This window comes from Neophocaena asiaeorientalis, unplaced genomic scaffold (genome assembly GCF_003031525.2).
Source record: "Neophocaena asiaeorientalis asiaeorientalis breed wild unplaced genomic scaffold, Neophocaena_asiaeorientalis_V1.1 scaffold150, whole genome shotgun sequence".
NCBI lineage: Eukaryota > Metazoa > Chordata > Mammalia > Artiodactyla > Phocoenidae > Neophocaena > Neophocaena asiaeorientalis.
In genome coordinates, this window is record NW_020176571.1 from 17291343 (window position 1) to 17309237 (window position 17895).

At 33.5% G+C, this 17895-nt stretch overlaps 1 protein-coding gene across 1 annotated transcript in view; it reads left to right on the forward strand.

Moving 5' to 3' along the window:
- The window catches only part of ETNK1 (ethanolamine kinase 1), a 72781-nt gene that overhangs the window by 35074 nt on the left and 19812 nt on the right, over window positions 1-17895 (forward strand). Inside the window, 3 exon segments of the mRNA XM_024733102.1 lie at window positions 3086-3226; window positions 7635-7777; window positions 16758-16841. Coding sequence (XP_024588870.1) covers window positions 3086-3226; window positions 7635-7777; window positions 16758-16841 — 368 coding nt within the window.

Sequence of the window (17895 nt, forward strand, 5' to 3'; positions counted from 1 at the left end):
TATATGTGTATATTTGTACTCTCCTTTGTTTTGATTTTATTATCACTTTTATTATCATGAAGGTTCCTGATGCTTAAAGTACTACATGTTCATTTGGGCCTAGCTTTTTATGCAAATACTGTATGAGAGATTGATATAAAAATAGATTTTTTTCCTATATTCTTGTAGAGTATATGGTCTTGGGGAAGATCATTTAAGCAATAATTATTTAATTTATATAAAAATGTTTATTTGGTAATTTCAGAGGTATGGACCAAAACACACATACCTAAAAAGATCACAGATTTTAATATTTTGGTAATGCATTAGGATTCTTTTTTTCCCCCCAAAATAAGATTTATTCTTCACATGGTTGCATACTCAATTATATTTTATTCTCAAATCCGCCAAATTTTCCATTTTAGACAAGAATGCAGTGCCTTAAAGGTGAAAGATATTCTCAGATATATCTATGTCTCTCCTTTCACATAACTTCAGCATCCATAGAATCCTAACTTAATCATCAAAATAAAGGCCGAAAGCAAATTTTACTCAATTACAGTGAAACCTCAATCATACTTATTTTCCAGAGTAGAAAACAAGGAGAAAATATTGAATGCATCAGACACTACACTTGGCAGCAGTTTTAGGCTGAGGAGCTTGCTGAATGTGATCTACATGTAAACTTTAAGCTTCAGAATAACAATATAAGCAGGTTTCTCTTTAAAAATTTAGGTGGGTTAAAGAACAGCATTACAAATATTTTATTACTTATTTTAAATTCAGTAATAAAATCCAGTGGTACTCTGAAGACAAGAGAAACTCACCAATTTCTGTACCTGGGTACATGAGAGAATCAGTAGGGTAACAGCTAATTCAGTTACAGCTTTGGGTATCAAAGATTTGCAAGGGCTATGTCCTATAGACCTCTTTTCGTTGCATCAAGTACTGTCAGACCAATAGCAGTTTTCTGCTCCTAATAGGCATTGAGCATTTTCCCCTACTGTGAAATATTTTTTAGATCATCAAACATCAAACGAGATGTGGTCAGCTGAATTACAGTCATCCAAACTGAAAGATGAAGAATATTAGTCAATCTATTGGTTCTTTAATGCTGTGTCCTTTCAAACAAAACATCAAATATTTCTTGTAGTAGAACTGAAACTCACTTGCAGTAATGCCTAAACACTTCTGAGATGCATTAGGACTTATTGAGAATAATAATTTGAAAATTCAGACTGACTCAAAGAAGGAGGAATTTGTCGATTCATATATCTGAGAATACTAAGTTCAAGCATGGGTGGATCCAGGGACTCTAATAGTGCCATTAGGAATACCACTGTCTGTTTTGTTGTGTTACCTTTTTTATTCTGGCAGACTTTTCTAAGGAGTGACAATTACGATTCTTAGCAGTTACAGGTTTATCTAATCAATTTGCAGTGTGGGGAGTGTGTCCCTCCTTTTCTGATCGCCTCAACCAAAGTCAGTAGCTTCAACCAAAGTCTTGGGATCAAATCTTTTTGGCCTAGCTTGGATAATATGCCCTGAACCGATCACTCTGGCCTGAAGGATGGAATGCTCTGGGCAAGTCTGTGTCATCTCTTTGCTCCTAAAGTTAGTGGTGCCAGTGGGATAGGGAGTTAGGATTGAGATGAGCTCTGACTGAACCAAAAGTGAACTAAAAGTGAGGGGGATGGAAGTTTCTCCAAAGGAAAGTCAGGACTCTTATTAAATAATAAAACTAGATAGATGAGAATAGTCACTGTAGTATAAAAATATAATAAAAGTGTGTTATTTAATCACAGATTGGTGAAGGATTACTACAATGCTAGATTCCCTGTGTACTTAGTTAAGTGGTTTTTGTGTATTAGTCATCTGGGAAGCTTTTAAAATATCTTAACGCCCTGGCTGCACCCCAAACCAATTAATTTCTCGGGGTAATACCCAGGCCTCTGTATTATTTTCTTTCTTTCTTTTTTTTTTTTAAGTTTCCAAAGATTGATTTTAGTACATAGCCGAGCTAATGTTTGTTCAGAGACCTTGTTAAGACAGTTATAGGAATTAACTCGCTGAACCTATTTATCTGCCCGCTTACCTTTTTACTTTAGTCCCTTTTGCCCTTTATTAACCTCAGTGACTTCAGAAGCAGAATTGGAGCATTATATTAGTGCCGCTCAAATTATACAGTGAATTAGGATCACCTGGAAATCTTGTTTAAAATGCAGTGCTGGGGCCTACCCATAGAGATTATGATTCAGTGGATCCGAGGTGGAACCTTAGAAATTCCTAGGTGGTGCTGTGTTGTAGGTCCTAGGACTGTACTTTGAGGAACGTTACATTAGATTGTTAGCATCTTGAAAATTTGCCAGTTTTAAGTTCTTTTATTTGTAGATTATTGTTAAGTCACGTTTCTACCTACTATTCTATGGACTATATGGTAATTTAGTTTTTATTTCTATTTGGTATGCTTATTCCTCCATTAGCATTTGCTGTACTAGGTTCTGCAGATACAAAAATGGTGTGGACACAAATATACTACACAGCTTCAAACTATTTTGTTGTTATATCAGTATTGATTCTGACATCATAAAATCCTAACGTTTATTCAGAGTATTTGTTGTTAACAACACACAGAAATTAATTCATAGAACCTATTTATCTGCGCATTTACCTTTTTACTTTAGCCCCTTTTGCCCTTTAACTTCAGTGACTTCAAAAGCTCAAAATTAAAATGACTCAGTGTAATTTAAATGCATCAGTGATTAATATCTAATACGTGCCTTGAAATCATTTATAGTCGTGTATTGTTCTGCTGGTCACAAACATTGTATATTCAAAATAGGCTGCCTATATCCAGACACTCAGTCCCTTTTGGACACAATATTTAATTACTGTATTAATTTTAGGTGTTTCTTCCTACTTATGCTTTAAACACTTGTTTGCCTCTCCTTGTGAGAGTTGACTTGCCATATTATTTTGAATCTTGTATATGGTAAAAATAAATCATAAGATAAAGGCACCCTAGTTATTTTAGTTTACCTATGAGTAGATATGAACTGTATGGTTCTTAACACTTTCTTTTTTATGCTGTTTTGTTTTTAAACAGGCTTATAGCACGTCAGCTTGCTAAAATCCATGCTATTCATGCACACAATGGCTGGATTCCCAAATCTAACCTATGGCTAAAGATGGGAAAATATTTCTCTCTCATTCCCACAGGATTTGCAGATGAAGATATTAATAAAAGGTAAAATTACTTTTATATTTTAAATTATGTTTTACATTGCTTTGCTCATATATAGGGTTTCAAAGATAACTGTAAGGTTTTTGTGTATAAAATCTGGATTGGTTTATCTCTTTGCATTTAAGTAAAATAAGCATTAATTCATATGACTCTCAAAAGGCACTACAGAAATTTCCTTCCCTTCCTACAGCTGACTCAAAAAAAAAAAGAAAAATAACCCCTATAAAAGTGGGGAAGTGGTGAGCCAAGAAACAAATATGGAATGTTTATTTGGCAGTAAACGTAATATAAAGAATACTATGAATGGGTACATTTTTCGTAGTGTGAGTTGACAATAGAGACCTTTTTAAAAAAATTCCTTCTGTCCAAAGGAAGGCTGTTCTGAAGGGGCCTAGAGATCTATACTGGGACAGTGTAGTAATATTGGAGTATGAAAAAGTTTGGGTTTTAGTTTACTGTGACTATTTAAGTCTCATGATGTTGAAAATTAATTTACTGGAGTCTCAGCTTTTGTAGGACTTCAGGTTCAGAGTGACTAAGGTATTTCATTTCCTATATAGAAAAATGTGTAAATCAGTATTTAGAATCCAAATAATATAAACATGTTTCTTTTATTCCAGTTTTATTGAGATATAATTGACATACAGCACTGTGTAAGTTTGTGTACAGCATAATGATTTGACTTATATGCATTAGGAGTGCTTACTACAGTAAGTTTAGTGAACATCCATCATAAATAAACAAAGACATAGAAAAAATTATTTTTCCTTGTGATGAGAACCCTTAGGATTTACTCTCTTAACAACTTTCATATACAATATGCAGCAGGGTTAAGGGGGCTAGTGCTGGCCTTCTGGTGGGCAGAACTGGGTCTGGGGGAGCAGGTTGTGGGACCAGAGGTCCCGGATGTAGTGTCGGCCTGCTGATGGAAAGGGCCCAGATCCCAGAGGGTCCTGGGCCTAGTGCTGGTCTGCTGCTGGGTGGAGCCAGGTCCCAGCGTTTCTGGCTGCAGGGCCCTGGGGTTCCCCAGAGTTGGTATTAGACCCCCAGTGGGCAGAGCTGGTTCCTGGCACAGCTGGCTTTGGTGTCCAGCATGTCCTGGAAATTGGTGTCAGCTTGCTGGTGGGTGGGGCAAGATCCCTGGATGCTGCCTGAGGGACCCGAGGGGTCCTAAAACTTGGCCTGCTAGGGCGGGCCTGGGTCCTGGTGCCAGTAAGCTAGAGGGAGGATTCCAGAATGGCACTTACCAGGGCGAGTGTCCTCCTGGTAGAGTGAGCTCCCCGAAATGGCTGCTGCCAGTGTCTCTTAGCCCAGGGTAGGCTCCATTTGCCTCCTGCCTCTCCAGGAGGCTCTTGAAGATCAACGGGTGGGTCTGACTCAGGCTCCTTTCAAATTACTGCTTCTGCCCTGGATGCCAGAGTGTGTGAGATTTTGTATATGCCCTTTAAGCGTGGAGTCTCTGTTTCCCACAGCCCTCTGGTTCTCCTGAAAGTGTGCCCTTAAAAAGCCAAATGTCTTCCCAGTGCAGGAGTCCCCAGGCTAGGGATCCTGCTGTGGGGCTTGTCCTCTCTCCTGTGGAGAACCTCTGCAATTGTAATTATCCTCCTGTTTGTGGGTAGCCCACCCAGGGGTACAGGTCTTGACTGTGCTGCATCTCTGCCCCTTCTACTCGTCTTCTTGTGGCTTCTTCTTTATACCTTTAAAAAATCTTTTGTGCCAGTCTTCTGGTCTTTCTCGTCAAGAGTAAGCAGCTCTGTAAGTAGTTGTCGTTTTGATGGCGCCAGTGGGAGCCGGTGAGCTGAGTCCTCCTCCTCCTCCATCGCAGCCACTCTTGACAGACATGCAGAGCACAGTCCTGCTGGGACCTTCTGAAATACTCGGCGGCACATGCCTCAGAAACCACACCAGACGTGTTTTTCCATAGTGTGATTAATACTAGTGCAAAAATTGGAAATTTTATTTTGTCTTTATACCTAAAGTGTACATGAAGATTTCAGCTTTTGTATTCAGGAAGTCTTTGCTTTAAGAGCAACAGAAGTAAGCAGGACCTGTGGATTTTTTTTTCTTGTTTCTTTTAATTTTTTATAATTCATTAGCGAAAAATAGCTGTATTGTTTTGAGCTTGATTATTTCAAAGATTAGTTTGACTCACTCTGTGTGTGCTTTATTTACATGTAGTTTGTCAAACTTTGAATGGATAGGGATATTACACCCCTTTAACTGGGATAGGCAGACACCTGGAAGTGTGTCGGGTGTATTGGATATTCAGAAAGTGATAACTTAAAAACAAAAAAAAATTCTCTTTTGAAATAGCTATTTTATTGAAAGATTTTGGGAAAAACCACTTTAGAATAAGTAGATGGCAGTGGTGCAGAGTTGAGAGGCAGTATGGTACTGTATGGATTAAGAGTACAAGACTGGAGCCAGACTGCCTGGGATCAAATCTCAGTTCTGCTGTGTAACCTTGGACAAATTACTTATTTATTCTTCTGTAAAACATAAATAACAAAGGTAATATATTTACCTTTTAGGGGTTCTGTGAGGATTAATTGAGTTGGTATATATAAATTTCTTAGAACCGTGCTTGGCCATATAAGTGCTAAATAAATGTTAGCTGCTATTTTTAAAATTATTATTAGTCAGAGAAGGTTACTTCAAATGCTTGAGGTTAGTGATACTTGGGTAAAGCTGGAGATGCAGTGTGGTAAATAATGAAAGAACCTCCCCCCAACAGAAAATATACAACTAAAACATTAAAAACAGTTAAAATATTAAAAATGTTTCATATTTTCTTCCATTCCTTTTTGTCTGTACATGATTGTAATTATGTTAATAATCCTTTGAATCCTATTATTTCCATTCGACTCAGTACTTTTAAAATAAATTCTTGAATAATTTCACCATTTTAAAAAGCGCATATAAGGATCTCTGTTGGAAGGTATGTGTAGAAGAGAATGCAGGAGTGGGGAGAACAATGAATAGGCAAATTCATTAAAGTAAACTCAGTGATACAGAATCTTTTTTGTGCTATAAAATGGAAAATGTAAGGGGTAATTTGAGAGACGATATAGAGAAAGAATGAAGAGAACTTATTTTGTAAGCCTGATGGTGCTATTGAAGAATTAGTAGTAGCACCTTATTTTTGTTCCATTGTATTTTTATCAAATTATTACAAATACAGCACAATAAATAGTACAGAAAAGAGTGTAGGATAAAAAGCCATGATCACTAATCCTTCTTGCCATACCAACACTCACCCTTCCCAGTCTGACTACTGAGGCAGTTCTCTGTAAAGATGAGTATTCTGTGATGTGGTTACCATATGATAGTATCATAATTTTATATGATTAACAATTGTATGATTATCATATAATAATGAGTTGATTTATCAATAGTAGATAATATCTATTGACTATCAAATGTGACTTTAGCTGATTTATACTACATTCACCCTTCCAAGCTTGAAATAGATGTTTTAGTTCTTTAATGGACTATCTTTGTAACTTTACGTAATATACTTAAACTTTTTATTTAACTCTTTGTGTCTTGGTTTCCCCCATCTATAAAATGGACATAAACATAAGACATTTAGAATAGTGGTAGTAATTGTTAGCTGTTAGATATATATATTATTCCCTCACCCCATTTTGTACTGATATATTTTTTACTTTTCTGCCCTGCATTTTAACTGTTGATCTGTTTCTTTTTATTCATGTTTAAGTTCTTTTTAATGGTTTTTCTGTATTCTAATCTTTAGAATAATTGGCTTGCTTTAATTCAGAAGTCTGTGCATTTAAATGGAAAGGACTTATTAAAAATAGATTTTCTTTGGTATGTATAGAAATATGGAATTACTGTGTCATGCACCAGGAAGTAACATAGTGCTGCAGGTCATTTATATTTGAAAAACTCAGAGAAAAAGAGATCAGATCTGTGGTTACCAGAGGTGGGGTATGGGGAAGGGGGAATTGGATGAAAGTAGGCAAAAGGTTCAAACTTATAGTTACAAAATAAATAAGTGCTAGGGATGTAATATAAAACATCATAAATTAACACTGCTGTGCATTATATATGGAAGTTGTTAAGAGAGTAAATCATGAGTTCTCATTACAAGAAAACTATAATTTTTTTCTTTTTCTTTTATTTTGTATCTTTGTGAGATGATGGCTGCTCATTAACCTTATTATAGTAATCATTCCGTGATGTATGTAAGTCAAATTATGCTGTACACCTTAAACTTACACAGTGCTGTGTGTGTCAATTATATCTTAATAAAACTAGAAGGAAAAAAATCAGTTCTATATGACAAAAAGAAAAGAATAGAAGATTTTATTCCTTAATGAAACTTTAAAAAATGTTGCCATTAATATAAACAAGATATAACTCTTTTTTTTTTTTTTTAAACTGAAAGGTTCCTAAGTGATATCCCAAGCTCTCAGATTCTTCAGGAAGAAATGACTTGGATGAAGAAGATTCTTTCTAACCTGGGCTCACCTGTTGTGCTTTGCCATAATGACCTGTTGTGTAAGAATATAATCTACAATGAGAAACAAGGTAGGTGTTTGACTTTAGCAGTGAGTAAGGTTTTTTTCTTCATGTTCTTAACAATCCTTTGATCTTTGTGTCAGTAAATTTAATTCAAACGCAAGGGTTAAAAACATGTGTGCAGTCTTCAACATTTTCTTTTGGTTACAAAGTCACGGTAACTGTGCTAAATTAGGAGTACATATTCTCTTTATAGTTGTATAAAATATGTTTCTTAGAATTGGTTTATTAGAAACAGTTTTTGGTTTCTGTTAGAGTTTTAAATGAAAACTGATAAAATGACTTGGTTTATGAATTTAATTGTAAATATTTGGTAGTTCATGGTTTGAAAATGCACCTGCTTGTAATGGGAGTAATTGAAAAACCAGCTGACATTGTACTATTTTATAAATATAGAAATTTTTTGAGTGTCGGGGGGGACAGCAGTATTAGAAGCAAATATGTCTCTAGGTTTCCTATTACCTGTTTATTATACTGATTTGTTAGATATTTTGATGCTAAGGAGGGAGCCACAGATGGAGGAAGTTTTATTTGTAGTTGCTGAAATTTCATCTACTAAAGTAATAATCAAGATAATTTAGTAAATTGTTTTAACATTTTTTGAGATGGTCAGTGAACTTTTTGGTGAAATGTTTTTTGGGATTGTTCCTATCTTGCTGTATTCAAATTCTCTGTGTTTTTATCGTTAAGAAACACTTGGTTGTATTATATTATTGGATAAAGTGGTTTGAGGTTTGGTTGCTAAAGCGGTAGGTGCCCTTCAGTACTACATTGGCATTTTTAAAACATAATTTTGGTTGAAAGATTAGTATTAATTCAAAAAGTCTGTTTGAAACTTTGAAGCTATTGCATTTTGTAGGAAACCAGTTTTGAACATAGGTATCATAGTTGGAAGATTATTTTGAATTAAAAGTGTGGTGTTGTGAAGATATTGAAGCCAAAGAATTCTGATTAAGTGGTCTTATTATGTTAAATTACTATTTATGACCATTCTTATCAGATTGTAAGCTGAGACTATGCTAATGCAAAAGCTTTTAATATTTGTAACTGACTTTAGTTTGAAGAAAACGAACCAAAGAACACTGTCAAGGGTGGTAGACTGAAGCACATATTTTCAAAAACACACTTAAGTACCTTTTATATTTGATATTTTAATTTGGATTAGAGATTCTATTTTTTAAAAATTTTCTGAGCTAACATCTTTATGTTGAATGTCTTGAAGTCTGTGTGGAATCATTTTTTGAAAACTTCAGGTGTACCCCAAAGCATTAAGTACTTGACAGTGTCCTTTAATTTATTATTATCCATTTATTATATATAATTGTCATAGTATATATGTACTACATTATATACTAGTAACCAAATCTCAATGCCATTTGTGAGACTAGAGTATTAGTTATGCATTAAAGCGATGTATATTAGCTTTTAAGTTCAGTGCAAGATCTAATAAACACATTATTTTATATAACGGAATTTCAAGTGAGGGTCTTCATCTTACATTTGAAGTGGACACTCAGCTTTATTTTTAACTGCAAGTTAATTAAGAGAATCTGTTATTTCCTTTGGAATATAATTTTAACTTTTCATATTTTAATTTTATAAGTTTCTTTTGAATATTCATTTCACTGAACAAACTTGTTTATAATCTAAAACATAAGGGACCAAAAAAATCAGATTACTATGTCTTAGGTAAAAAAATTAATTTTTACTTTTTTATTTAACCAGTTGCCTGTCTAAACTACTGATTAGTGATATGAAAAGTTCTCATATTTTCAAATAAAATATTTATGCTTCAGTCTGGCTTTAAGAGTTCAAGGTTGTCATTGTTTACTTTACCACGAGTTACCTAAATCATACTTTTGTGTCTAATTTTTCTTCCCTACACAGAAGAATAAAACTCGCAGTTCAACAAGTGTAAATATGTTGATACAGGTTTTAGAGTTTGCCCTTCTTCACAGAAGTCTGTTATGTACCATTTGTTTCTTCTTGTCTTTGTGGTTATGTTTGTGTGTTAGTTGTGGAGATATTCTGTTATTTTTTTCTTACCAATGGCTTTATACTGTCCGTTAGGAAGGCTACTTTGGACTTTGTGGCATCCATTAAAATCAATTCCTATGTGATTAGTTGATACATAAGCATTAAGAAAACATGGTTGGAATATTGTTCAGGTAAAATCTGAAACTCATGACAATGGCAAGAAGCTTGTTCTTTTTATTATTATCTTACTCTGTTTCAAATTAGGAGCTAATGGTTTTGAAGTAATGTGACTATGACATATTTGTCTTTAGTTATAAGGAGAAGTAACATGCCTCATACTTTATAAAAAGTAAATTATATAAATTTAGTAAGTTTAATAAGCAGAAACTATATATATTTGAGCTGTAGCATATCATTAGTACTTATAATTGCAATATCAAGGAGGATCATGAAAATTAGAAATGTGCACTGCAAAGTTCTTTACCTGAACTTGTTAATTTATTATAGCATCTAAAAGCCAAGTGTCAAGTCTTTTCAAATTAAAATGGTTTCTACAAAGAATAAATGATTAAGCTATATATTATGTTCACAAATGTGTTTGATTTGTTATCACTTGTTAAGTCATTCATGTGATTTGAGGTCAGGACTTCACCATTTTGTATCCACCTATGATATATATAAAAATAACAAGATGAAAGCCACGGGACTAGCCTTTGCATCATCAATCTCAGTATCTCTCTGTAGTGTGTTTCAGACCCTTAATTTCTTGGAAGTACAAATTTTAGTTAAACTTCATGAATTTATATTGGATCATCTTGAAGTCTCTGCATGTACTTTTCAAACGTAGTGTTAGATTTTTTTATATGTTGTAACTAGATTAAAAATCTCTAAGTAACTCTTACAAGCAGATATATTACTCTTAAAAGAGTAATCAAACTCTTAACTCTTAAGTAACTTAAAAGAAGTCAAAAAGAATATAGATTTTGGAACCAAGCACACTCGTGTTCAAATCCCTGCTTAATCACATATGGAAGTAGGTGGTATTAGACAGTTCATTTTATCTCTTCATTAAGTGTTTATATTTGATCCTTTACTATCTGCACCAGAATCACCTAGGGTACTTGGGAAACATGTAGGTTTCTGGGCTCCATCCAAGACCATCTGAACAAGAATTTCTACTGATGGGCTTAGGGCTCTGCATGTTTAGCAGATTTCTAGGAAGTGCTTATACTGTTGATAGTCTAGAGCTTTTATTTGCTTTATTTGAAACTTAGGAGATGATATCTACTTCAGATGGTTCCTGGCAAGATTTTAGATGATGCATGTAATGTAAATAGCACCAGACTAGGTGCTTAGCAGCTCTCAGTTGCAGCTATTATACCGTGATAGGAGTTGGCAAACGTTTTCTGTAAGGGGCTGTGTAGTACATACTTTAGACTTTTTGTCCCATGTTATAGTCTCTGTTTCCACTATTCAGATCTGTGTTGTGGCACAAACACAGCCATATACTGTTCATATAATTCATGAACAAATATGTGTGGCTGTGTTCCAATGAAACTTTGTTTACAGAAACAGGCACTGTGGTGGATTTGACTTGAGACCACATTGTTTGCCAACCCCTGTATTATGTTTATAGGAGATGCATTATACAAAATGTATCTGATTCTGAGAAAGTGAAAATGGTTACTATCAGTATAAGCCAGAAGGATTTATGGCTCATTGGTATGTGGTGACAATTCAGATTATCTTTAAGTGCAATTTACAGACCCTATCTTAACTATAACTTGAGTGATTAAAGTTTAAAAATGTATATATGTATATGTATATATACGTACTCATATATACACACACACAAAGACTGTGAGCACCCTGCAGTTTATAGGCATTTTCACCTGCGAATGTTACAGAACTGGTAGGCGTCACAGAAGAAATACTGCTTCTACTTGTTTTCATCATGTCAGTTGACAGGACTCAGGAATATGGGAGAAGAGTAAGCTTCCTTTCTGAAGTTGATGGTAGCTGTCAAGATTTTTGAAAAGTTAGTCAGTGCCAGGAATTAGGTGGTTGGTAAGACAGCAGCCCATTCCTTGGCTTCAGTGAAATGACATCTTAAAAAGGTAAGAAAAGTATACTTAATAATATGATGATAGAATTTGTTATATAATAGTAAAACCAAAAGCAGTGGTTTTCGCTCCAGAATTGTAAGATAAGACTTACATCAGTCATCTTTTAAATTAATCAGCAATTAATTAAAAAGAATTTATACTAAGTAGAACAAATTTCAGTATTGCTTATTGACTGACTTCAAATCTAATATTTTAATTTCAACTAATCCTTTAACTGCTGACATGTTAGAAGTAATTGCTAAAGCTTTTGAGTTTGTTGTCTCATGTCTTGATGCTCTGTCAGAATGTTTATTGGTGGCTGTTTTGTTTCTCCTTTTCCCCCATTCATAAAAGCTTCATAAAAAGCTCACTTGAAGACCTAATTGTAACTTAAAATGGCTGCCATTGATTATTTTCTCTGTCAGCAAATGCAAGAAGCTGATTCACAGCTATTTAAGGAAATACAAAATGAGTGGAAGAAAAAGGAAGCTTTTCTGGGAATTACAGAGTAAGCCAGGTTTTTCTTTAGAGTTTTAAATAAAACAATATAAATAGAAAATGGGTGAGTCACCATTCTTAGTCACTTGATTGACTCTAAATCTTATCCACTTTATTATTATTCATGAAAAGGCATTGATATGGTTGTTATTTTATTGATATTTAAACAAGAGTTTTTTGTTTTATTTTAAAATTTAAATTTATTTTCTTATTTGCTAACCTATATTTTCCAGGTTGGAATTTTTATGAACGATAATCTTAACCTTGTTTTAACTTGTAGTCTGGATCACTATTTAGTATAAAATAAAATAACCCTAAATCAGGTAATAAAAAACTTTAAATGGACTGTAAAAACCTGAACTATCAAGGAAGAGCTACCTAAAATAGTTACTAGTTCAGTGATTTTTCTTTACTCATACATTCATTCCCACTGTATATGTTCAGTCATATACTGGAATAAGAATGGCAGAAATGCCATAATTTGTTCCTCAATATTTCATGCTTATCCCCCGCTTCCATTTAAATATGTGTTATCATTGTGTCTGAGCATTTTCTGCAAAACCTCCATTTATTTCACTAGCATTTGAATACTTCCTGTGTGCTAGGATTTGCTCTGTGGATTGCATAAGGAAAAGTGGAAGGGACCTACTGCCTCTCCAGGAAGCCATGTGCCATGTAGTGGACGAGTTAGATCACAATACAGAAGTTTACATTCAGAATGATGAGTACTGTGTGGTGAAGGTGTACACGTCCAGGGTAAAGTTACTGGACGCTAGAGTAAGGGATGAAGGGAAAGTTTCCCAGAACAGAATACTTCCCTTTTCTGTGTATTAGAGAGCATTTTGCCAACATTAGTGTAATCATGGTTACTTTTTCTCTCCGTTCTCTTTCTGCCTTACATAACACTGTAGAGCAAGTAGTAGAGTGAGTTGGAAACATTTTCAGGTTCTCATATTGGTTATTTTGCTTTTCATCTTTATCCTTTTCTCTGTAACAACAATAAATAAAAGGAGTCCAAATGAATGTATCATGTGAATTATATAGCCTTAGTTAATAAGCTAATTTTTTTGGTTTTAAAGTACTTTAAATATTATTTAAACTGTACTGAAATTTGAACAGTTTAACTCAGAGTGTGGATTTCATTACTGCGAAGATATGTAAGAAACGAAAAAAGAAAAGTGTAGCATTTGAACATTCAGATTATAGTTTTATTCAGTAATCTTATGCTTTACCCACTGTGTGCTAATTATATACAGATAAAATATAGTCTTAGCTCTTAAAGCAATGCTTTACTTTCTAGAGGTCAAAGATCCCTTGAGAATCTGGAAAATTGAGAATCCCCTCAGAATCTGCCTATATAAAATTCTGTGTAAAATTTTCGGGAGTATTCTCATTTTCTTTCCACCCTTGAATCCCCAATTAAAAATTCATATCTTAAAGAATTAACAAGATAGTCATGCCATATGAGCTATTAATTATTATAGTGATGTGGATGTTCCTCTAAATACTTGGAAAACTTAGAATTCAGAAGTTAAATTTGTAGAAGAAAAAAGTTCAGTGCATTTTTTTGGTAGGAAAGCATTCCAGTAATTTGATTTTTCTGGCACCCGAAATAAGGGAAGCAGGCCTCTTTAATTTTACTTTGTTGCAAAAGATTAAATTTAAGGTTGAGTTCCACTTTGTTTGCAGTTGTTTGAAAAGAATAGTTAATGCAGATTAAAAAAATTTTTTTTTCCTTTTAAGCTTTGTGTCTTGTAAAATGTGAGTTTGCCAAATTTTCTTCATCTGCTACAGATTAGGTATGCCATTGTTGCTGCCATGTGGCGGCGCACCCGTGCTTCTTAAACGCACTGACTGGAGGTTTATCGCATCACTTGTTCACATGCACGGAGCCTGGTAACAGCCTCATCTGTATCTTGTTAGCTTCATTTTCTTATTTTTAAAATTTCATTATTTATAAACTCAACATAGCATTTAAAAATAAAGGCTAGTTTTAATGAATTAATGCTACTACAAAAAGTCATTGCTAAAATTTTCATACTGAAACAGATTTTAACTTTTGTTAAAATGATCTATGCTTTATTTAAATTGTATTTATAAGCAGGCATGTTTTACCTGCCATTTTATTTATGTTTGCCAAATTCTAAATATAATTTTGAAAATTGAAATTGAAGCTTTTGTTTATGTGGCAAAAGTAAGCTTCAGGACTGGGCTGTGTATTTTTATTGGCATGTAACAGTTAATATGAGCTCTACAAGAATTTGTGTTTAAAAGAGCTAAAGCAATCAACAGCTGCAATTTAAAACATTGTTTATTAAAACTATTTGGTTGGCTCAGTAATACAACTTGGTAAATCCTCTGGAATCCTGATTTCTTGAAGGCTGGGTGGTTAGGTATTTCCCAAATTGTGTTTAGTCTCTTATTCATCTTAATCTTTTTAAACTGTCATTTTTTTTTTCCTCCTAAAAGTAATGTTTATTGCAAAGAATAAAAGAAGAAAGGTCACTTGTCTACCATCTGAAATGAAGCTAGTAGAAACATTTTGTTTTGGTTTATTTCCATTCATCTTTTTTCCCCTATGCATTATTTTTTTTTTCTTTTTTCCTCTCTTCAGGCATAATATTTTAATAATTTGGATCACTGTGTTTACTATTTTATGTCTTTTTTCATATAACATTTGTAATTCTCCTGGTCATTTAATAATTTTTGAAAATGAAATTTTTATCATGGCTGCAAAGTATTTTGTCATGATGGTGGTCTTTACTCTCTCATTCCCAAGGGTACCTAGAAAAAAAATTTTAAATATGTTCTGACTTTTCATTTCGGAGCTTATTAGTAAAGTGATTTGGTTAAAGCTTGTTCTGTCTTCCCATTCTGCAAGTTTAGTGAAGTGATTTGGTTAACTCTAAGACTTTCTGTGGAATAGTTTTTGTGAATTCAGGAATTTAAACTGGTTGAGTTGTAGTGGTTTATGTAGTTACCAACTTCTAAAAACTTTATATTATTTTGTCAATATGCGTATAGATTTTGGTAACTGGGCTTTTATACTTTGGTAATCTCACTTATTTTACTCTAGACTTGACTATTATAAAAATTTTGAATTAAATACAATTACATTAAATTTTTTGGCTTTTGTCTAAAATACTCCACTTGCCATTACATTTTTCTGTCATATAATTCTCTTTTTTTGAGTTTGAATATGATCAACATACATCCCCATATTAAACATATAAATCTGTATGACACATGACAGTTCAAAAGCTCTTTTATCCGGGAAAAGCCAGTGTGTATAAACCAGAAGTTTGCTCAGCTTGATGTTTTAAAAGACAATGTAACTAGACATATGCTGTGCATTTTCTCAATATCAGCAGCTTAGAAACTATTCTTATAGCCATCTCTGTTCATGTATCCATTTTAACTGTTGAGCCCTGTTAGCCTTTGAGTTTGTGATCCCTTGATGTAGACAGTGACCCATTTTGATTTTTTTTTTTTTAATGTTTCACTCTGTCTCTCTTTCTCTCTCTCTTTTTCTCGTCTTTTAAAAAATAGGACCTATATCTCTGTTGAGCCAAACCCTCTCTAATACTCAGTACTCGAAAATGAAGTGTTTATAAGCAGGAGTTTGTCCCCTGGGCAGGCAGAACAGGATAGTCTTTGGAGAATTATAATGAAATACGCATATCTGTATCTGTATTTAGCACTAATTTAGAATAGGAATCTCTTTAGTTTATGTAAAAATTTCTCAAATTAAAAAAATATTTAAAAGCAACTATACCTTTGCTCTTTTTAAATGATAAAACAACCACCTTAAGGCTGCTCAAATATGCTATTGGAAACCTTAATTATGTAGCATTCCAGGAATATGTAAGTTTGATAGCAACTAACTTCTTAAATGAGGCATGTTGTTATGTTGATCAGCAAGTGCAGGGTTCTCAGAATTTAATAAGTCTTTGAAAGTCTGTATTTTATTTCCATATATAGATTAGCTTGTCAATTCACTGTTGGAGTATCATAGATTAATTTTTTGTTAAAGTTGCGTAGATTATTAAGTTTCCAAAGATAGTTTTCATTTCTAACCAAACTTGAATTTTTAAGTAACTGATGCCCCCATGTGGTTAAAGACATATTTTGCTTTTGTTTGAACTTGGAGAATGACTGTTTTTTGACTTTTCTTTAGTGTAGTGGACATTAATGTTCACAAAGAAGCTGTTGACCCAGATAAATAATTTGAATTTTGTAAAGCTCATTGCCATAAAATTCACAGCCTTACCCTGTATTGTCTCAGAAGTGCATGTAACCAAGCACGTACAATGAGACAAAATATTGGAAGCTATTTAATTATAAATAGCATAGGGATTTTCTGATCCTATATGTGATTTCTTATGTCTCTGTTTTTGTGTCTCACATAGGTGATGTACAGTTCATTGATTATGAATATTCTGGATACAACTACCTGGCATATGATATTGGAAATCATTTCAATGAATTTGCAGGTAAAATCTAGAGGACCATGTTCCTCTAATGGAGTAGCATATATAATTTTGAAAGGATGCTTTTCGAATTGTTTTTTCTTTTCTTTAAAGAAGATCAACTGGGGGTAGGAGCAACAATTTTTATTTTCTTCCTGACCTTTTTGGTTTTTCTTTATTATTGGAGGAAAGAGATGATGACCTCTTCCTTAATTTCTTAAGGAAAATAATGATTGTGGCTTTTTGTGTGTGTGGCTTTCGTTAAGAATTGACATAGTTGCTTCGTAAATCTCATCTGATTTTTTCTACACAATAATAAGTTGGGTAATATTCCCAGTTTACAAATGAGTAAAGTAACTCACCAAGGTCACAGTAAAATGCAAAGAACTAAGATTTGAAAACAACTTTTTAATCATTTAAAAGCCTTTGCTGTTTCTATTGTGTAGTAGGGCTTTTGGAATGTTGTTTAACTAAAAAGCTCAAGAATTTTTTTTTTTTTTTTTTGTCATTGGCTATGAATAATTGAAAAGCTGGTCATTTTTACCCCTGAAAATAATCTTTTATTACCATCAAAGGTAAAAGTTTAAGTTTTTTAATGTAAGTATAATTAATTTAAAATACATTTTATGGCTATATTTAGAAACATGAAATGCTCTAAAATAGTGAAGATTAGGGAATTCTCCTGGATGGTTTATACCTAGCAGGAACTTTTCATTGCTGAATTTGTATATTTATGTATTCATGTATTTTCACATACTTCTAAGTTACCAGACTGGGTAAAGAGAGTTGGGGGAAAGTTTTAGTTTACATGTTTTCAGTTATTTCCCTCCACCAAGCCTATATACATTGCCGTATCCCCAGATACATGTTGTACATAAATATCTATAGGAAGGGAAAGCAGTTGTGCATATAATGAGATATCACCGTGTTAGTAATATGGATAGTCACTGCTGTGGATACCAAAGAGTGATCTTAATATGATTTTGTGTAGAAAAAAATTGAAAAAGTTAGAGTTTGGATGTGCAGATAGAAGAGAAAGAGAGGGCACTGCAGGAAGAAGGAAGAAATCTTCAAGATG